The sequence below is a fragment of the Pan paniscus genome, chromosome Y, assembly GCF_029289425.2.
Source record: "Pan paniscus chromosome Y, NHGRI_mPanPan1-v2.0_pri, whole genome shotgun sequence".
In the NCBI taxonomy this organism is placed as follows: domain Eukaryota; kingdom Metazoa; phylum Chordata; class Mammalia; order Primates; family Hominidae; genus Pan; species Pan paniscus.
The window spans coordinates 39,085,157-39,104,428 of record NC_073273.2 but is presented as its reverse complement, the minus strand read 5'-3'; the positions used below and the strand labels follow the sequence as shown (position 1 = coordinate 39,104,428).

The 19,272-nt window shown below is 34.7% G+C and overlaps 1 protein-coding gene across 24 annotated transcripts in view; it reads left to right on the top strand.

Moving 5' to 3' along the window:
* The window catches only part of UTY (ubiquitously transcribed tetratricopeptide repeat containing, Y-linked), a 254,423-nt gene that overhangs the window by 86,875 nt on the left and 148,276 nt on the right, over positions 1-19,272 (top strand). For all 24 annotated transcript variants that reach the window (XM_063602062.1, XM_063602063.1, XM_063602064.1 and 21 more), the window contains exons 7-8: positions 2,131-2,185; positions 5,228-5,262. In XM_063602062.1, the coding sequence (XP_063458132.1) occupies positions 2,131-2,185; positions 5,228-5,262 (90 nt within the window). The remainder of the gene's footprint in view (positions 1-2,130; positions 2,186-5,227; positions 5,263-19,272) is intronic.

Here is a 19,272-nt window from a genome sequence, read left to right as displayed (position 1 = left end):
TCCTTTGGGATGAATATAGCTGAATAATAGTCTATTCTGTAGTTAAACCACATTTTCTTAATCCTTTAATCTGTGGTGAACATTTGTGTTATTCCATTTTGGCTCCTGTAGTAATGCTACCTTGAACATTGGTTTACACAGAGATTGAGTCCCTGTTTTCAGTGCTCGAGGTCCAATTTCTTCACCACTTTGCCAATAAATGAAAAAAAGAAAAAGAAAAAAATCTTTTTCATTTGTATTTGTTTGCTTCATAGTAGCTATCCCAATGGGAGTGAATTGATATCACATTGTGGTTTTGAGTTGTATTTCTCTTAATAGCTAATAATTTTGAGCATCTTTTCATGTATTTATTGGCCATTCATATTATTTGAGATGACTGTTCAAGTCCTTTGCCTATTTTAAATTTTGGGGTCTTTTTGTAACATATTTTGTATTCTATATTTTAAGTCCTTATTAAGTTTATAATTTCCAAGTTTTTTTTCTTTGCAGTATCTTGATTGTGGTTCATTCATGTACAAAAGTTTTTAATTTTGGTGAAGCTAAGTAAATCTGTTTTTTTGTTACCTGTGTCGTCTGGCGTCATGTCCAAGAAATCACTGCCAAATTCAATGTCTTAAAGGTTTTTCCTGCTTATTGTTCTAAGACTTTAATAGTTTTAGCTCTTAAGTTTACGTCTCTGATCCATTTTAAGCTAACTTTTGCATATGATATAACAGGCCCAACTTTCATACAGATACTTAGTTTTTCAAACACCATTTGCTGAAAAGCCTAACTTAAATATTATAACGCAGATGTCTACTAGCTATGTCTACTAGCTAAAGTGTTCACTCTCATGATGCTATTTGTGATCATTCTTTGATTGTAGTATCATGTAGCAAACATTAATTTTGTTCTTTGTTAATTGGCAGTTCTCAACCTGACTAGGCATATTTAGGTTCTCAGTGATTCCCACATTGATTTTTCCCCTGAAACTTAGTTTTTAAAGGTTGTTGAATATAATTTATTTTTACAAAGAACTTATGTTCTATGTATAGTGTCATTTTAAACATTAAATATTAGTATTTTTAGTACAGTTTTAATACTTTCATTGTAGATGGTGATCTTTTTGTAGTTTACTTTTAAAGTAACTTGTTCTTTGTTGGTATCATGGTTGATTATTTTTGAAAGTTAGTGGAGGCTCTGAAAATTGAATATTTATGGGAATAGTTTGTAGAATGTTTGAAAGAGATGTATGCATTTTTTATTTAAAAGAGTTTTAGGGCCTATTATCTTAAGTAGTTCATAGATGATAAACATCAAATGTTACTGTATGATTTTAACAGTTATTCTATCTGTAGACAGAGAATTAGAAGTTGGTTTGCATTCTGCATAGGCTTATATGATATATTTAGAGTAGAAATATAAGTGTTTTAATATTTCATGAATGATTATATATTTTATACACACAATTTACATACATTTAAAATGTTTAGCACCCTGTTTTAAATATGTTTAAAAGCACCCTGCTTTCAGTGCTTGAGGTCCAATTTCTTCTTTTGTCAATAAATGAAAAAAAAATTTATCAGTAAAGAACAACTACATTTCACATGTGAATTTGAAAAAGGTTACTTGATGTGTATAAGTAGGTTGTACATACAGGTTTTAAATGTTCTGAAGTACAGTGACATTGAAGAACCATTAAAACCAGGTATGTTTTATTCTTTATGTTAATTCTCATATTATCTAAGTTACTTTCTAAAGTTCAAGTCTCAAGATAAGCTATAATGTTCTGAAAATATAATTGTATTTTCCAGATTTTAAAATAATGAAGTGCATGTCTAATTTTATACCTTAATATTTTGTTTACTGGAAGACTCAAATATCTGAAGTTTTTTAATAAAACAAAAATATAAATATAGTAAATTCTTCCATACAGCCTCCATTCTTAACTATCTCAGGGAAATAACTTGATTAACACTTACATTTTCAAAATAAATTTGGAATTATAGTAATTTTATTTGGTCGAGTGTAGTGCATTGGTGTATAGCATAGCTTTGTTATTTTTTGATAGACATTGAAAAGCTAAAATAGAAAGTGTACTTTTATGCACTCTTAATTTAGTGCATTAATATTTTTACTTTTCTCTTGCAGCATTTTCAGTTAGCCTTGATTGACTGTAATCCATGTACTTTGTCCAGTGCTGAAAGTAAGTATTTTTAAATACAATACTTTTGAGTAAAGAATATTGATGATACCTTTTTTTCTACTGATACCTTTGTTTCTGTTCATTCTTGAGAAGAGAAGTGAGAAGGCATATGCCTGATTCAGAGAGTTTAAATCACTGGAGTTGAGTTGATTTGGGTACCATTTTTCTTGCTGAAAGACAGTCAGTATTATTATTTGATAACTGTAGAAATGACTGGTATGTCACAGAGCACTAACAAATAGTGATTACCTACTTTAGTAGTTTTTCTCCCTTTGTGGTGTCTATGTTTTCATATTAATGAATTACTTCACTTTTTAATATTTTAGGATTTGCACATACCGTAAGCTTGACTATTTTTTGAAACTTTTGTGTGTACTTGGTGATGTTGCAAAAATCAAAAGTTTTCAATGCCAATTTTAAACAAAACCTGAATAAGTTAAAAATGTGTAGTTTAAAAAATAAATACTGTTTTTTGAACTCTTTAAGATGAATGACTACAGTTAATATTTTGGGAAAAAAACATGTTTAAAAAGAATATGAAACTTTAAATTATGTGATTTTCCTTTGTAATAAAAATGTTAGAATATTAAAGACCTTTTATGTCAATTTTTTACCTAGTTGAGTTTATAATTGAATATTGCCATACTGAGTATACCTAGTTATATAATTACACTCCCTTTTAATGTATAGATAAGAATGAAACATGGGCTGGGAGCAGTGGCTCACACCTGTAATCCCAACACTTTGGGAGGCCGAGGTGGGTTGATCACCTAAGGTCAGTAGTTTGAGACCAGCCTGGCCAACATGGTGAAAACCCCATCTCTACTAAAAACACAAAAGTTAGTCAGGTGCAGTGGTGCACACTTGAAATCCCAGCTACTCAGGAGGCTGAGGCAGGAGAATTGCCTGAACCCGGGAGGTGGACATTGCAGTGAGGCGAGTTTGTGCCACTACATGCCAGGGTGACAAAGCAAGACACTGTCTTAAAAAACAAAAAACAAAACAAAAAAAAACAGAAGGATGAAAGGTAGAGATTTTTATCCTACAAAAGATGATGTTGTATTTTATGGGATGGTGAGGTCAGAGACCTGGGACTCCAGCCTAAATTTGCATTTTAAGTTCAGATAGTATTAGGATGCCAGTTAGCACTAATCTTTTCTATTATCTGTATTTGGTGGGTACAGATGTGGGGGATATGGGACATAGTTTTTGGTTTTCTCTTTGCTGTGTGTGTGTGTGTGTGTGTGTGTGTGTGTGTGTGTTAATTTTGTTTTATCTTTTGAGACAGGGTCTCACTTTGTTCACCAGGCTGAGTGCATTTGGTGCAACCATGGCTGACTGAAGCCTTTATCTCCCAGGCTCAAGTGATCCTCCTATTTTAGCCTCCCAAGTAGCTGGAACTTTAAGGCGCATGCAATGCCTGGCTAATATTTTTATTTTTATTTTTTGTATTTTTGTGGAGATGGGGTTTTGCCATGTTGCTCAGGCTGTTCTTGAACTCCTAGGCTCAGGGCCTCCCAAAGCACTAGGACTACAGTCACAAGCCACCGCACTGGTACATTTTCCTTTTCTTAATCTGTCATCCAGTTTCTTTCCAGCAATTCAGAGATGTGAGATTTTGATTCACTAGATTTTATGTCGTAAGGAAAACTCTGTTTGAAAAGGGGAGGGAAGATGAAGAAAACCTCTCAACCTGTGGGTGTGTGTACATATATATGACTTTTTTCTTTTGTTGCTTTTGTTTTTTTGGGGGAGAGGTTATTATCTTGAAATCACACAAAAAAGATTTTTCTTTTACTTTATGGCTCATTACTTAACTTTTTCTATTTGTCTATTTTTATAAAGCAATAACTTAGTTTCAGAAAGTTTGTTTGATTTTAGTTAATTACAAAATTTTGGAGTAATTTTTCTCTTATGGAAAGGAATTTATGGTTATCTAATGCATTATTCTCCAATGTTAGATATGGGGGAACTTACTGGAAAGCTGTGGAGCATATTAAAGGGGCTGCTTTCCAGACATTTACAGAGGTTCACTAAACCAAAATCTGAAAGAGTTTAGCTAGGAATTGGTAATTGTATCAACCATCCCAGGTATAATTTATGTTTAGGACATTGAGAGAAATGAGTGAGGAGAAGCAAGGAGGGAAGATTCAGAAGGGAGGAGAGACAAAGGGATGTCAGAATTTCATGATTGCTATGGGACTTTTCTTTAAAAATATAAGTATTCTGTTTATAATTTTGAAAGTTTTAAAAGATATATCCTAAAACAAAACAAGAAAAGGTGTTTATCATGGATGAATAAAAACTATAAAATACAAATAGTTGGACTTGTAGTTATCCGTTGTGATTTTGTTGTGTGCTCTGGTGATGGGGAATTGGGCATCAAGAAGGGCTGCAAAAAGAAGCCAAATATTCTGCCTTATTTGAATCTTCAAATAAATTATTTTGAAGTCTTGCTCTTCAGGTAGTTTGACCATTTGTGTTTGTTCTTGACCACGGTGATCTATTTCTGAAGAATTAAAAGTGCACTAAGTTTCCTTATGTTGTTACTAGTATTTGATCTATAACTTAAAAAAAGTTGTTAATAAAAGATTGACTATAAAGAAAAAGCATACACACTGAAAAACATTCCTTGATTACAGAGTAAATATTATGTTTTTAACGTAAAATTTTGAATACCATTTGTCAAGATCTGTAAACTTAAATGCTTGTGTTTCCTTAATACTCTGATTAAGAACTTTTTATGACATATACTTACCTATTGCAGATTTTAATGATTATTAGAGTTATTAATAAATTTGTTACAATATTACTTAATCTTTTATATTGATTGTTTTTCTTGGCATGATCTTTGTTAGGTTTAATTGCATTTTGTTTGTTAATTTTGCATTCTGTTTAAAACAGAAGTTGCACCCGTAGTCAAATGTATGTTCCATAGTTTTAGCATTTGCGTATGTCTGACATTTTATATTATCCCTACTTTTTGTTACTTTATTACATTAGACTGTATTGTAACTGATCTTTTCCCATGATCCATTGCAGTTCAATTTCATATTGCCCATTTGTATGAAACCCAGGTAAGTGTTTTAACTTAAGAACAAGAATGAAACAGTCACCTATGCTTTAGATGAAATGAAATGTACTTGAAAATATCAGGCTTTAAATGAAATAAATATATTAGATGATTTGAGTTGTGGGTATTATACTCTTGCATGTATTTTGTATTCTACTCATTAAATGTGTTTGAAATTTTTAGTGAACAAATTGTTAAAGACAAATGAAGGCATTTGAGATTTGTATTTAATATATATATATATAGCAGTTTCTGTAACTACCTTAAACTGTGTATTTTATTTCCTAAATACAATACTTGCTATGTATGCAGTGCTTTGACTTAATATAATTTGCCTCTATACCTTTATTTAGAAGCTTTCATCTAACCCTGGATGTAATGTCTACTTTTCTTTTAAAATTTTCATGAATGATTGTAATAAGTCACTGTTATTGAAGTTTTCTGTTTTTCTTTAAGACTGAGGTATCTCTTAAACATCGTACCATTTCAAATTATAGTTACCATTAGTTCAAGGCTGTTTGTTTTTAAAGTTATTTCAGCTTTTTAAAAAAATATTTTGCTTTGTATAGCAGATTTTATTATAATATTTAAACTGTAACATACGGATTTACAGTTTGTGGTGGAGTTGGTATACTTAAAAAAATTGGTAGCATTTTTTCATATTATGAGTAGCTGAACATTTTGAATTTAAATTGTGAAATAAAGAGAGATTTAATAACCATGTTGGGCATGGTGGCTCATGTCTTAATTGCAGCATTTTGAGAGGCTGATGCGGGAATACCTCTTTAGCCCAGGAATTTGAGACCAGCCTGGGCAACATAGTGAGACTGGTCTCTACAATTAATAGTTAGCCAAGTGTAGTGGCATGTGCCTATAGTTCCAGCTACTTTCAGAGCTGAGACTGAAGGTCTGCTTGAAGAGTCAGAGGCTGCAGTGTGGTGTGATACTGCACTCCAGCTTCTGCGGCAGAGTGAGACCCTGTCTTAAGGAGAAAAAAAACAAACAGAATTTCATGGTGGGGGAAGCTTATTACACACATATGTAATTTTTTAGGTCTACCCTTATGTTTCTAGTACAAGTAGAAAATAGTGATGTAGAGAAGTAGATTTGATGCAGAATTTTATCCAAGACAGGAAAGGTGCTGGTATTTTCCATTTTTCATCTTACTATGAGATGTGGTAAGATATAGAACATTTAACTGGCTGGTTCTTTAACTCATCTGTGACAAGCTTCATGGGAAGTTTTTAAGAATTATCTGTTTGTTTCTCTACTTCACTTCTCCCTGTGCTCCACAAGATACACACGGTGGCCTTAGAGATTTATTGAATCAAAGTTGATATACCTTCAGGTTGGGATATTATAACCTAGGGATTGATTTTGTTTTACAAAATGCATTTAAATCCATTTATGCTGGAGGTTGCAATTTTTTGAATTTTTGCAGTCATACCTTGGCGATGACCTTAAGCAATAGGATATAAGTAACCCCCGCATGCTTAGCGTTCCAATAGTGGAACACTAGGCATAAATGAGTTAAGAATTGCCCATCTTTTTACATGAGTGTCATGAATAAAAATTCTTAACCTGCCATTCCAAGTTTTGGGTATGTCTTTTTTTCATGTATTATGTTGTTGCTCTTTTAAAAACATTTTCTTAGTCTTTTGATATAGGAAAAGTAATTTTATTATTTTATTTTTTAAGAGACCAGGTGTCCCTTGTTGCCCAAGCTGGAGTGCATTAAGGGGACAATTTTAGTTTACTGCAGCCTTGAACTCCTGGGCTCAAGCCATCCTCCTCTTCAGCCCCTGGAGTAACTAGGACTGCTAACATTCCAAGCCAGTTTATTTTAATTTTTATTACAGATAGGGTCTTGCTGTGTTTTTAAAGCTGATCTCAAAACACCAGGGACGAAGTGATCCTCGCACTTCAGCCTCACAAAGTGCTGGGATTACAGGTGTGAGCCACTGTGCTTGGCCCCAGTTAGATAATTTTTTATGACCCCAATAAATGAGAAGAGCTGGTGAAAATTATACTTGACAGTAAAATATCTTGAAACTGTGTTTGATTCTAACATTAAACATGCCTGATGTGTTAGTCTATTCTCATGCTGCTAATAAAGACATCCACAAAACTGGGTAATTTATGAAGGAAAGAGGTTTAATTGACTCAGAATTCAGCATGGCTGGGGAGGCCTCAAGAAACTTACAGTCACGGTGGAAGGAGAAACAAACACATCCTTCTTTACATGGTGACAGGAAGGAGAAATGGTGAGCAGTGGGGAAAAAGTCCTGTATAAAACCACCAGATCTTGTGAGAACTCAGTATCATGAGAATAGCATGAGGGTAACTGCCCCCATTATTAAATTATTAATATCTCTCACTGGGTCCCTCCCATGGTACATGGGGATTATGGGAACTACAATTCAAGGTGAGATTTGGGTGCGGACACATATCACATGATACGCAGGAACTAATTTTAAATGCATTCTACCTATTAGTATTGTTTGTACAGTTGAAGATATTAAAATAATCTCAATTTGTATCAAGGGAAAGAAATGTATGAATTTTAAATCACAGTGTAATTTTTAAAGATACAATATAAAAAATTATTCAGTGAGTAATCACTGAAGTTACAGAATTTTTTATTTGAATCTTTAAAAATTAGACTATACCTGTTTGTGTAGTAGAGGTCAGTAAAATAGAGTGGGGACATGAAATCTAAACTGAGTAGAGTCTTCTCAGAAGTGGAAAAATGGGTAGTGTGCTTTCATATGGTAACTTCATGTTAGTGGACATATTCAGTGGAATTCTTTATCTCAGTGATACCTTACTTGTTAATATAGGAATGTCCTCCTCATTTAAAAAATTCTGTTACAAGCATTTATCTTCCATAAGTAGGCTGAAATATAAAATGTAGTATTGTGTGAGTACATATGTAGGTTCTTTTGGTTTTCCTAATTTTTAACCAGTGAATGAAAGACTGTCAACTAGGTTTTCTCATATACTTTTAGTATCTTCTGTCACCTGATAATTACATTTTCTTAAATTTGCTGAGCTTTTCTTTTTCTTAATCTTTCAGTAGCCAGTTAAATAGGCTTTGTAGCTTTTTGGATAAACATATGGTTTACCCTTACTGTGTTGTTATCATGATTACATTAATTGCTAAAATCAGTGTAAGTTCTTAACAAAATACCAGCAAAAATACTAACGAGATAAAAGTACTAAAAAATATTACCAATCCAAATTCAGTTACACATTGAAAGGCTAACATACTATGATCAAGAGGGAATTATCCATAGGATGTAATGATCATGCAAACATTGCAAACTAATCAGTGTGATATACTACATAAACATAAAAGACATGATTATATGATTATCTCAGTGGCTGGATTAAAAGCATTTGACAAAAACTCAATGTTTTCTCATGATAAAAATTCTCAATGAATTACATAAGGAATGTATCTCAATATAATTAAGGCCATATATCACAGATCTGTAGTTAACATCATACTCAATTGGGGATAATGGAAAGCTTTTTCACTAAAATCAGGAGGAAGACAAGCATGCTCACTTTTAGTACTCCTGTTCCACATAGTACTAGAAGTCCTAGCCAGAGCAGTTAGTTATGATAAAGAGATAGAGAAATACTTATTGGGAAGAAAAAGGAAAAGAAGTCTTGGTTTGCAGAAGTCATGATCATATAGATGGAAAAAAAAAGCCTAATTAACACCTCCAGGAAAAATTATTAGAACCAAAAAGAAAAAAACAAATTTATTAAAGCTTCAGGATACAAAATTAACATACAGATATCATAGTATTTGTATGTGTTAATAATGAATCATCCCCAAAAGAAATGGAAAGATCTGTAGCCTGAAATATGTTAAACATCCGTGAAGGAAGCTGAAGATGACAGAAATAAATAGCAAGGACTCTCCATGTTCATGGATTAGAAGAATCAGTATTTATCATAATGTACATACTACACTAAGTGATGTCTCACAATTCCAATGGCATTTGCACAGAAATACAAAAAACTATTGTAAAATTTGTGTGGAATCAAAAGACACCCTGAAGAACTAAAGGAATCTTGGACAAGATAAACAAGGCTGGGCCATTACACTTCCTGATTTCAGAGTACGTTACAAAGCGACAGTAATGAAAATGGTAAGATAGTGACTGGTATGTAAAAAAATACATAGAACAATGGTACTTTATAGAAAGCCTGGAAGAAAACCCCCACATAAATAGGGTCAGCTGGTATTTGACAAAGGATCCAAGAAAATACAGTGGAAAAGGATAGTCTTTTTTTGGGAAAACTGGACATCCACATATATAAAAATGGAATTAGATTTTTATCTTACATCATACACAAAAAGCAACTCAAAATGAATCGAGGACTTATAAACATAAGACTTAAAACCACAATAGAAGAAAAGAGCAGGGAAAGCTGCATGACATTGATCTTAGCAGTGATTTTTCTGGATGTGTCACTAAAGACATAGGTAATAAAAGCAAAAATAGGTGGATTGCATCAAACTGAAAAGCTTGTATACAGCAAAGAAAGCAATCAACAAAGTTAAAAGCATCCTGGGAGTTTGGGAGATGGTACTTGCCAACCATAAATTCCAATAAGGGTTAATACCCCGAATATCTCCAAAACTCATCTTACTTAGTAACCAAAAAGTAACCTACAAGTAAAAGTGGGCAAAAGGACCTGGATAGACATTTTTCCAAAGAAAGTATAGTAATGGTCAACAGGTATATGACACACTGCTTAGTAGAACTTATCAGGGAATTTCAAATCAAATCCATCATGAAATATCACCTCATATCTTAGGATGGCTTTATTAGTCAGTTTTCATACTGCTGATAAAGACATACCCAAGACTGGGAAATTTAGAAAGAGGTTTAATTGACTCACAGTACTACATGGCTGGAAGGCCTCTGGAAACTTAGTTAGAATCATGGCAGAAGGTGAGGGAAAGCAAGGCACTTCTTCACAAGGCGGCAGGAGAATTGTCAAGCAGAGATGGAAGAGCCCGATAAAATCATTAGATCTTGTGAGAACTCACTATCACAAGAACAGCATGGAGGAAACCACCCCCATGCACCTGGTCTCCCTTGACACGTGGGTATTTGTGGAGATTACAATTGAAGATGAGATTTGGGTGGGGGCACAAAGCCTAACTACATCAGTGGATGTTAATCAAAAAGTTAAAAGTGATACTGAGGATGTGGAGAAAAGAGAACAAACCATACAATCCTGGTGGGGGATATAAATTGGTACAGCCATTATGGAAAACAGATGAAGGTTACTTTAAAAATTAAAAATAGAGCTACCATATAATCCAGCCATTCACTTCATATATATCCAAAGGAAACAACATCAGCATCTGTCTGCACTTCATACTAATTGTAGTATTATTTGCAGTAGCCAAGAAACAAACTACATGGCCATTGAAAGATGAATGGATGAAGAAAACAGGGGAGGGTGTATCTAAATATATACACAATGGAATGTTATTTGACCTTTACTATAATGCATGTTGTGAAATGTTTAAAGACACATGTATAACATAAGTATCTCCAAATGCTATTTGCATGCAACATGCAGTAACATCTATGTTAGTTTTCTTCTTGGATATTTTTTGTTCATTTTGATAAGATAACTGGAGCATTTCATCATCTATTGTTACTTCTTTTGGTGTTATTTGTACATGTTTTTAACACAGTAAATCTCCTTAAGCCTACTTTATTTTAGTTTTGTATTTAGAAATTACCTAAATGAATCCAGAAGTTGAATCCTTGAAAAGATCAAATGGATATTTCTCACAGATGAAAAAAATGAAAAATGTTAAAAGTAGTGTTGGAGAAATTTGCTACAGGGTTACAGATGTGTTAATAGAAGAAATTTTAGAACTATTGTATAAAAATATAACAAGTTTGAAAATCTAGAAGCTTTTTCCTAGCAGAACATAAATGATGAAATTTTACCCAGAAGTAGAAAACTTGAGTGGGCAAGTTGCTGCTCCAGTCTTATTCATAGAAATTAAATTTTTTATTGTTGTTAAGACAGAGTTTCACTGTTGTTGCCCAGGCTGGAGTGCATTGGTGCGATCTCAGCTCACTGCAACCTCTGCCTCCCAGGGTCGAGCAATTACCCTGCCTCAGCCTCCCTAGTGGCTGGCATTATAGATGCCTGCCACCATGCCCAGCTGATTTTTGTATTTTTAGTAGAGAAGAGATTTCACCACATTTGCCAGGCTGGCCTCAAACTCTTGACCTCAGGTGATCCACCCACCTCAGCTTCCCAAAATGCTGGGATTGCAGGCATGAGCCACTGCACCCAGCCAGAAATTAAAATTTAATATAAAAATTTTAAAAGGAAAACCAGATGGATTTTCTGAGTAGTCTTTCAGATTTAGAAACTAGTGATATTTTAACATTCATTTTGTTACTATAATGCTGCATAATTTTGAATGTGTTTGTACAAAATGAAAAGAAAAGGGGTCTGTGAATTCTTCTTCCCTCTGCTTCTAACTATATTTATTACCAAAGCAGCCACCTGTGTTAATAGTTATTTGAGTATGGTACAAAACTCTTTTGTTTAGGTAAATTCACACATGTATTTGTATAATTTGTTTTTGTTTTCCTTTGTTCAAATTATATGTAGCCTGTGAGCATACTCTCTTTGACTCTGATTTTTTTTGTTGTTTTTTTTTTAACTTATGTTTTGGAAATTACTATTAGTACAAGTAGAGCTGTATGGTATGTCAGTGATCTACTTTGACCAGTTTAATTAATAATTGTGAAAATTAGAAATAATGTTACTGTGAATAATTCTTCATTTAAGCCATTTTAAACATGAATGAAATGTATGTTTGTTTGTTTATTTTGACGGAGTCTTGCTCTGTCACCCAGGTTGGAGGGCAGTGGCGCAATCTTAGCTCACTGCAACCTCCTCCTCCCATATTCAAGCAGTTCTCCTGCCTCACCCTCCAGAACAGCTGGGATTGCAGGCACATGGGATTACAGGCATGTGCCACCATCCCCAGCTAAGTTTTGTATTTTTGTAGATACAGGGTTTTGCCATGTTGGTCAGACGTTGGTTAGGATCTACTCCTAACCTCAAATAGATCTGCCCGCCCACCTCAGCCTCCGAAAGTGCTGGGATTACAGGATTAATAACCACCATTCCCAGCCTTCATTATTTCTTAAAGTAAATCATAATTTAGAATTAGTTTTAGCACCAAACTAATTCTAAACTAGAATTAGTTTTAGCACCAAAAGTTTTGGTATTAAATTTTGGTACAAAAAAAACAGATTTTATTCATATAGACAGACACAAAAATTCCATGTCAGAGGTAAGCCAGATCCAGTTTTTATGTAAAAGAATATTATGTTAGACATAGTCTTATTCTATGAATTTAAGTACAACTGAACATAAAGATATTATAAGAAAATACTTGGAATGGGATATAAATGAAATAGACTTTCAGAAATTAATAATGAAACTTTTAGAAAGTATGCCTTAATGTTCTTCCCTCAGTGAATAAAAGCAGACAGAACATTTCAAAAATTGCTTCAAGAAAAAGAAGTTGCATGTGTATACAACATAAGAAATGGCAGAGGTGAAATAATCATTATTAGAGAAATTAAAATAGCTCACAAAAATCTATTCTGGAGAGCTCTATGTGAACAGAGATTGAGACACAGAAGAATTGCCAGGCTTAGTGGCTCACACCTGTAATCCCAGTGCTTTGAGAGGCTGAGGTCAGAGGATCCCTTGAGGCCAGGAGTATGAGACCAGCTTGGGTAACATAGCAAGACTCTGTCTTTACAAAAAGTTCTGAAAAAATTTTTTTTTAGCTAGATGCAGTGGTTCATTTCTGTAGTCTCAGCACTTTGGAGGCTAAGATGAGAGAATTCTTTGAGGCCAAAAGTTCAAGACCAGACTGGACGACATAGCAAAAAGTACAAAAATTAGCCAGGTGTAGTGGTGCACACCTCTCTCCTAGATATTCAGTAGGCTGAAGTGGGCACATTGTTTGAGCCCGGGAGTTGGAGATTATAGTTAACTTTGATCGCTGCCCTTCAGTCTCGAAGACAGAGCAAGACAGAAAAGAAAATTGTACAATATTCTAAGGCAGTACATACTACAAATATATCTCTTCATGTAAACATTAATATCAGTTTATATCTACAAAGTGTAATAACTTGTTAGAATTGAGTCTTCTCATCCAGGAATATTTCTCTATTTCTTCTTTGGTATCTTCATCATTTTTTTTTTATTGTTGTCATTTTCCTCATATAGATCTTGTATATGTTTCCTAGATTTATACCTACTTTATTTTGGGAATGTTATGTAAAGAGTATTGTGTTTTTAATTCCAAATTCCACTAGTTCATTGCTGGTATATAAGAAACAGTTGGCTGGGTACAGTGGCTCATGCCTGTAATTTCAATATTTTGGGAGGCCAAGGCGGGTATCACCTGAGGTCAGGAGTTGGAAATGAGCCTGACTAGCATGAAGAAACCCCCGTCTTTATTAAAAATACAAAAAAATTCGCCAGGTTGGTGGCACTTGCCTATTATCCCAACTACTTGGGAGGCCAAGGCTGGAGAATCACTTGAACCTGGGAGGCAGAGGTTGCAGTGAGCCAAGATTACACCATTCCACTCCAGCCTGGGTAGCAAGAGTGAAACTCCATCTCAAAAAAAAAGAAACAGTTGTCTTTCTTCATATTACTCTTAGATCATGCAATTGTGAGTTAATCTCTTATTAATTTCAAGAAGTTTTTTTTGTCACTTCCTTCAGATTGTCTGCGTATTTTATGTTGTCCATGGAGAGAGCAGTTTTATTTCTTCCTTCCCAATTTGTAAACCTTTTGTTTTTTAACTATTAATATTTTTTGAGATTTGGTCTCACTCTGTTGCCCAGGCTGGAGTATAGAGGTGCAATCTGAGCTCCCTGCAACCTCTGCCTCCCAATCTCAAGCAATCCTCCCACCTCAGCCTCCAGAGTAGGTGGGAGCACAGGCATGCACCACCACACCTGGCTAATTTTTGTATTTGTAGTAGAGTCAGGATTTCACCATGTTACCCAGGCTGGTCTTGAACCCCTAAGCTCAAGCCATCTGCCCACCTCAGCCTCCCATAGTGCTGGGATTGCAGTCATCCCCTTGGCCTGCCGTCGTGTGATTTTTTTTTTAAGCCTTTTGATTTAATGGATTACATTAATTGATTTTCAATTAAACTGTCTCTGCACATCAGGGATAAATCTCACTTGATTGGATTGCAAAACAGGTTATTGTATTTCATTTGCTAATATTTTGCTGAACATTTTTGTATCGTATTTATAAGAGATTTTGATTTGTAGTTTTTGTTTCTTGAAATGTCTTTCTGATTTTGGATTTAGAGTAGTACTGGCCATGTAAAATGAGTTAGCAAGTATTCTATTTCTTTCTCTTTAAAGAGATTGTAGAGAATTGTAGTTTCTTCCCTTAAATGTTGGTAGAATTCACCAGTGAGCTGATGTAGGCCTAGAGCCTTCTTTTTTAGAAGATTATTTATTATTGCCTTGAATTTTTTTTACTTGATATCTACTTATTCAGATTATGTGAGTTTTGGCAAATTGCCTCTCAAGAAGTTGGTTCACTTCCTCTAGATTTTTTGGCCTTTTTTTTTATTGCATTCTCTTATTATCTTTTAATGTCCATTGGCATCAATAGCTACATTTGCGCTTTCATTTCTGAAGTGAGTTATTTGTGTCTTCTTTTTTTATTAGCCTGAAAGGTAGGGGATTATTGATGTATGGATCTTTTCACAGAACTAGTTTGGTTTCATTGACTTGTTTTTTATTGATTTCCTGTTTTCAGTTTGATTGCATTCTGTTCTAATTTTTATTGCTTAATTTTTTTTATATCTAATTTGCTCCTTCACATTTTTTAAGGTGTATGCATAAGTGATTGATTTTCAGTCCTTTTTTTTTTTTTTTTTTTTTTTTTGAGATGGGTCTTGCTCTGTCAGCCAGTGGCATGAGCTCAGCTCACTGCAAGCTTCGTCTCTCGGGTTCATGCCATTCTCCTACATCAGCCTCCCAAGTAGCGGGTACTACAGGCACCCGCCACCATGCCCAGCTAATTTTTTGTATTAGTAGAGACCCGGTTTCACTGTTTCAGCCAGGATGTTCTCGATCTCCTGACCTCGTAATCCACCCGCCTTGGCCTCCCAAAGTGCTGAGGATTACAGGCATGAGCCACTGCGCCCAGCCAGTTTTTTGGTTGTTTTTTTTTTTTGACAGAGTCTCACTCTGTCACCCAGGCTGTAGCGCACTGGCATGATCTCAGTTCACTGCAACCTCCACCTCCCAGGCTGAAGCAATCCTCCTGCCTCAGCCTCCCAAGTACCTGGGATTACAGGTGCCTGCCACCACACCTGGCTGATTTTTGCATTTTTAGTAGAGACACAGTTTCCAGGCTGGTCTCAAACCCCTGACCTCAATTGATCGTCCGGCCTTAGCCTCTGAAAGTGCTGGGATTGTAGGCATAAACCACTGCGCCCGGCCCAGTATGTCCTCTTTTTTGATACATGCATTCAGTGTTGTAAATTCCACTGTAAGCACTGCTTTTGCTCCATCCGACAAACTTTTATAAGTTTTATTTTCCTTTAATTCAAAATGTTGTTTTATTTTCTTGAGAAATCTTTTTACTCATGCTATAATAGGAGTGTGCTATTCAATCTTGAACTATTTTGGAGATTAACCAGTCCTTTTACTTTTATTGACTTCTAGTTTATACATCTGTCGATTCCTAGATTAAAGCTAATAGGAGTGTGCTATTTAATCTTGAACTATTTTGAAGATTAACTAGTCCTTTTAATTTTATTGACTTCTAGTTTAAGTCTGATTTGTAGATTCAAGCTGCCCTCCACACGTTGTATAATTTCTTATTCTTTGAAATTTGTTAAGGTATATTTTATGATGCAGAATGTGTTGTGACTTTGTGAATGTTGTATTTGAATTTAAGAAGAATGTGTATTCTCCTGCTGCTGCAGGCTACACTTCCAAAAACAAATGGAGGTTGAAAATGCAGTGTTTGTGAGATGAAGACCCAGGGATACAGAGAGTTGACTCTTACATACCCTGGTTACACAGGGTAATTTGTGGAGCTTTAGTATGTGTGGATTTTGGTATCTTCTGGGGTACTAGAACCAATCCCCCATGAATATCAAGGGATGACTATATATTCAGTTGGTTGATGGTGTTGTTGATTTTGATTTCCACTGTTTCTATGTTTTTGTTGATTGATATTAAATTCTCCTACTCAGCTACTGAATTCCTCTATGTTTCCTTGGTGGTCTGCCTTTTTTTGCCTTATGTATCCATTGTTAGGTGCATAAATGTTAAGGATTGTTATGTCTTCTTGGAGAGTGGACTCCTTTGTTACTATGTAATGCTGCTCTTTATCCCAGAAAACGTTGCTTGGCTTGAAGTCTGCTGTGTTTCCTGCTTTTTTTAAAATTACAATTAGCATATATTTTATCTTTTCATATCATCTACTTTTAATATTTTTTTAAAATATTTTAAGTGGGTTTTTTAATTAGTAGGAAGAGTATACTCTAAAATAACAATAAATAGTATAGTAAATACATAAATCAGTAACATGGTTATTTATTATCATTGCCGAATATGTTATACTATTCTGCACTTCTAGGCAACTGGCAGTGCAGTAAGTTTATTTACACTGACATCACCACAAACACAGGTATTCCACGGCACTAAGACTTTAACATGGCTGTGATGCCACCTGGGTTAAGAATTTTTCAGGTCCATTATAAATGTATGGGACCACTGTAATTTACACAATCTGTCATTTACTGAAAAAGTTGTTAGGTGGAATGTGACTTTAATTGGATTAGTATCTGCTGGTTTTGTTTGTTGCCTTTTTCTTTGTTTCTATTTTTGTCTCTGAGTTGTTTCCACCTTTTGTGGTTTACCTGAGCATTATGTAAGATTGCATTTTCACTCCTGTCTTACTGTCACTTACTCTTTTTTTTCCCCCCCACCCAAAGCAGAGTTTCACTCTTGTTGCCTAGGCTGGAGTACAATGGAGTGATCTCTGCTCACTGCAGCCTCCGCCTCCCGGGTTCAGGCAATTCTCTTGCCTCAGCATCCTGAATAGCTAAGATTACAGGCATTCGCCACCACGCCCTGCTAATTTTTGCATTTTTAGTAGAGACGGGGTTTCATCATGGTTTCAAACTCCTCAGCTCAGGTGATCCACTCACCCTGTCTCTCAAAGTACTGGGATTACAGGCGTAAGCCACCACGCCCAGGCTGTCACTTAACTCTTAATTGTGCACTAATAGAAGTCCACTATAAAGCAGCACTGTTCCTCATTACCCCTTCACTGGTAGTGAGAGTACTTTAGAATAATAAAATAATCCTAATTTTACTTCCCTCTCCCTGTATCATTCTTGTCATTCATTTCACTTATATTGTTTTAAAATGAACTGTTAATTTGTTAGATCAACTAAGAATTTTTATAAGTGTTTATATTACCTCCACTTACCCCTTTTTTGATGCTCTTCTTTTCTTTATGCATATTGAGTTTCTGACCATTGTCAGTTTCCTTCTCTCTAATAATTTGTTTTAGCATTCTTTACAAAGCAGGTATATTGGCATCAACTGCTTTCCTTTTTTATTTTTCTGAGTAGGTCATTTTGTGTTCTTCATTTTGGAAGGACAGTTTATCAGGGTATAAACTCCCTGGTTGGTGGTTTTTTTTTTTTTTTCCCCCTGTAAACATTAGAGACATTTTACTCCGCTTCTTGCTTTAAGGAGAAGACATAGATAATATTTATCATTGCTATCTAATTTTTTTTCCTTCTAGTTTCTTTCAGTATTTTTCTTTATCTTGATTTTGTATAGTCTGAAAATGATATGCTATGTATAAATGTGTCGGCATTTATTCTGCCTGGTGTTCTGTGAGCTTTTGCCATCTGTGGTTTTGTGTCTGAGATTAATTTGTGGATATTCTCACTTTCGTTTCAAATATTTTATGTTTCTTTTTCTGTAATTCCCGTTATAGGTAATTTACACTTTTTGTCATTTTCTCACATTTTTTCTTCATTTTTCAATTTAGGAAGTTTCTGTTGGTAATCTCAAGCTGAGAGATTCTTTCCTCAGTATTGTCTAGTTTACCAGTAAGTCTTCAAAGGTATTCTTCTATTCTATTCTATTATTTTCTATCTCTAGCACCTCTCTTTGGTTCTTAGGAGTTCCTGTCTTTACCTGTTTCTGCTGTCTGCTTTATCAGTTAAATCTCTTAGGATCTTAATTACAATTAATTGAAATTCCTAGTCTAATATTCGCAACATCTGTGTCATAATTGAGTTTGGTTCTGATCCTTGCTCTATCTCTTCCAACTGTGTTTTTTTGCCTTTTTGGTTATTTTTTTTCTTGATATCCATACCTGGTTACTAGATGTGTGTGTGTGTGTGTGTGTATGTGTGTGTGTATATATATATATATATATACACACACACATATATATACATACATACACACACACACCTATATATATATAGATGTGTGTGTATATATATACACTAGATGTATATATATATTTATATATCTATATATATATAAATACACATACACACACACACACACACACACACACCCCTTAATGTTGTGGTAAGTTGTGGTGGGGAGGAGGAGCTTTGTATTTAGGTCTGTGATTTAGGTTTCAGTCTTTAATGAGTCTGTTCTGAGCTGTCAACTTCATAGTGCTTCTCAGATTTTTTTCCCCATGTTGATACAGGACAGGATAGCTAGGTTGGGAGAATTTTTTTTCCCTCATTATTCACTGTGAGAAACTGGAGGTAAAACTCAGAAATGTATGTGTGTGCCCCAGATAACTGGGTCCCCCTGGTATTTGTATCTCTCACATGTGTCCATGCTGAGCTCCTGTTAATTTGTCACTCACAGTTCAGATTTCCCTGTGACAGCAC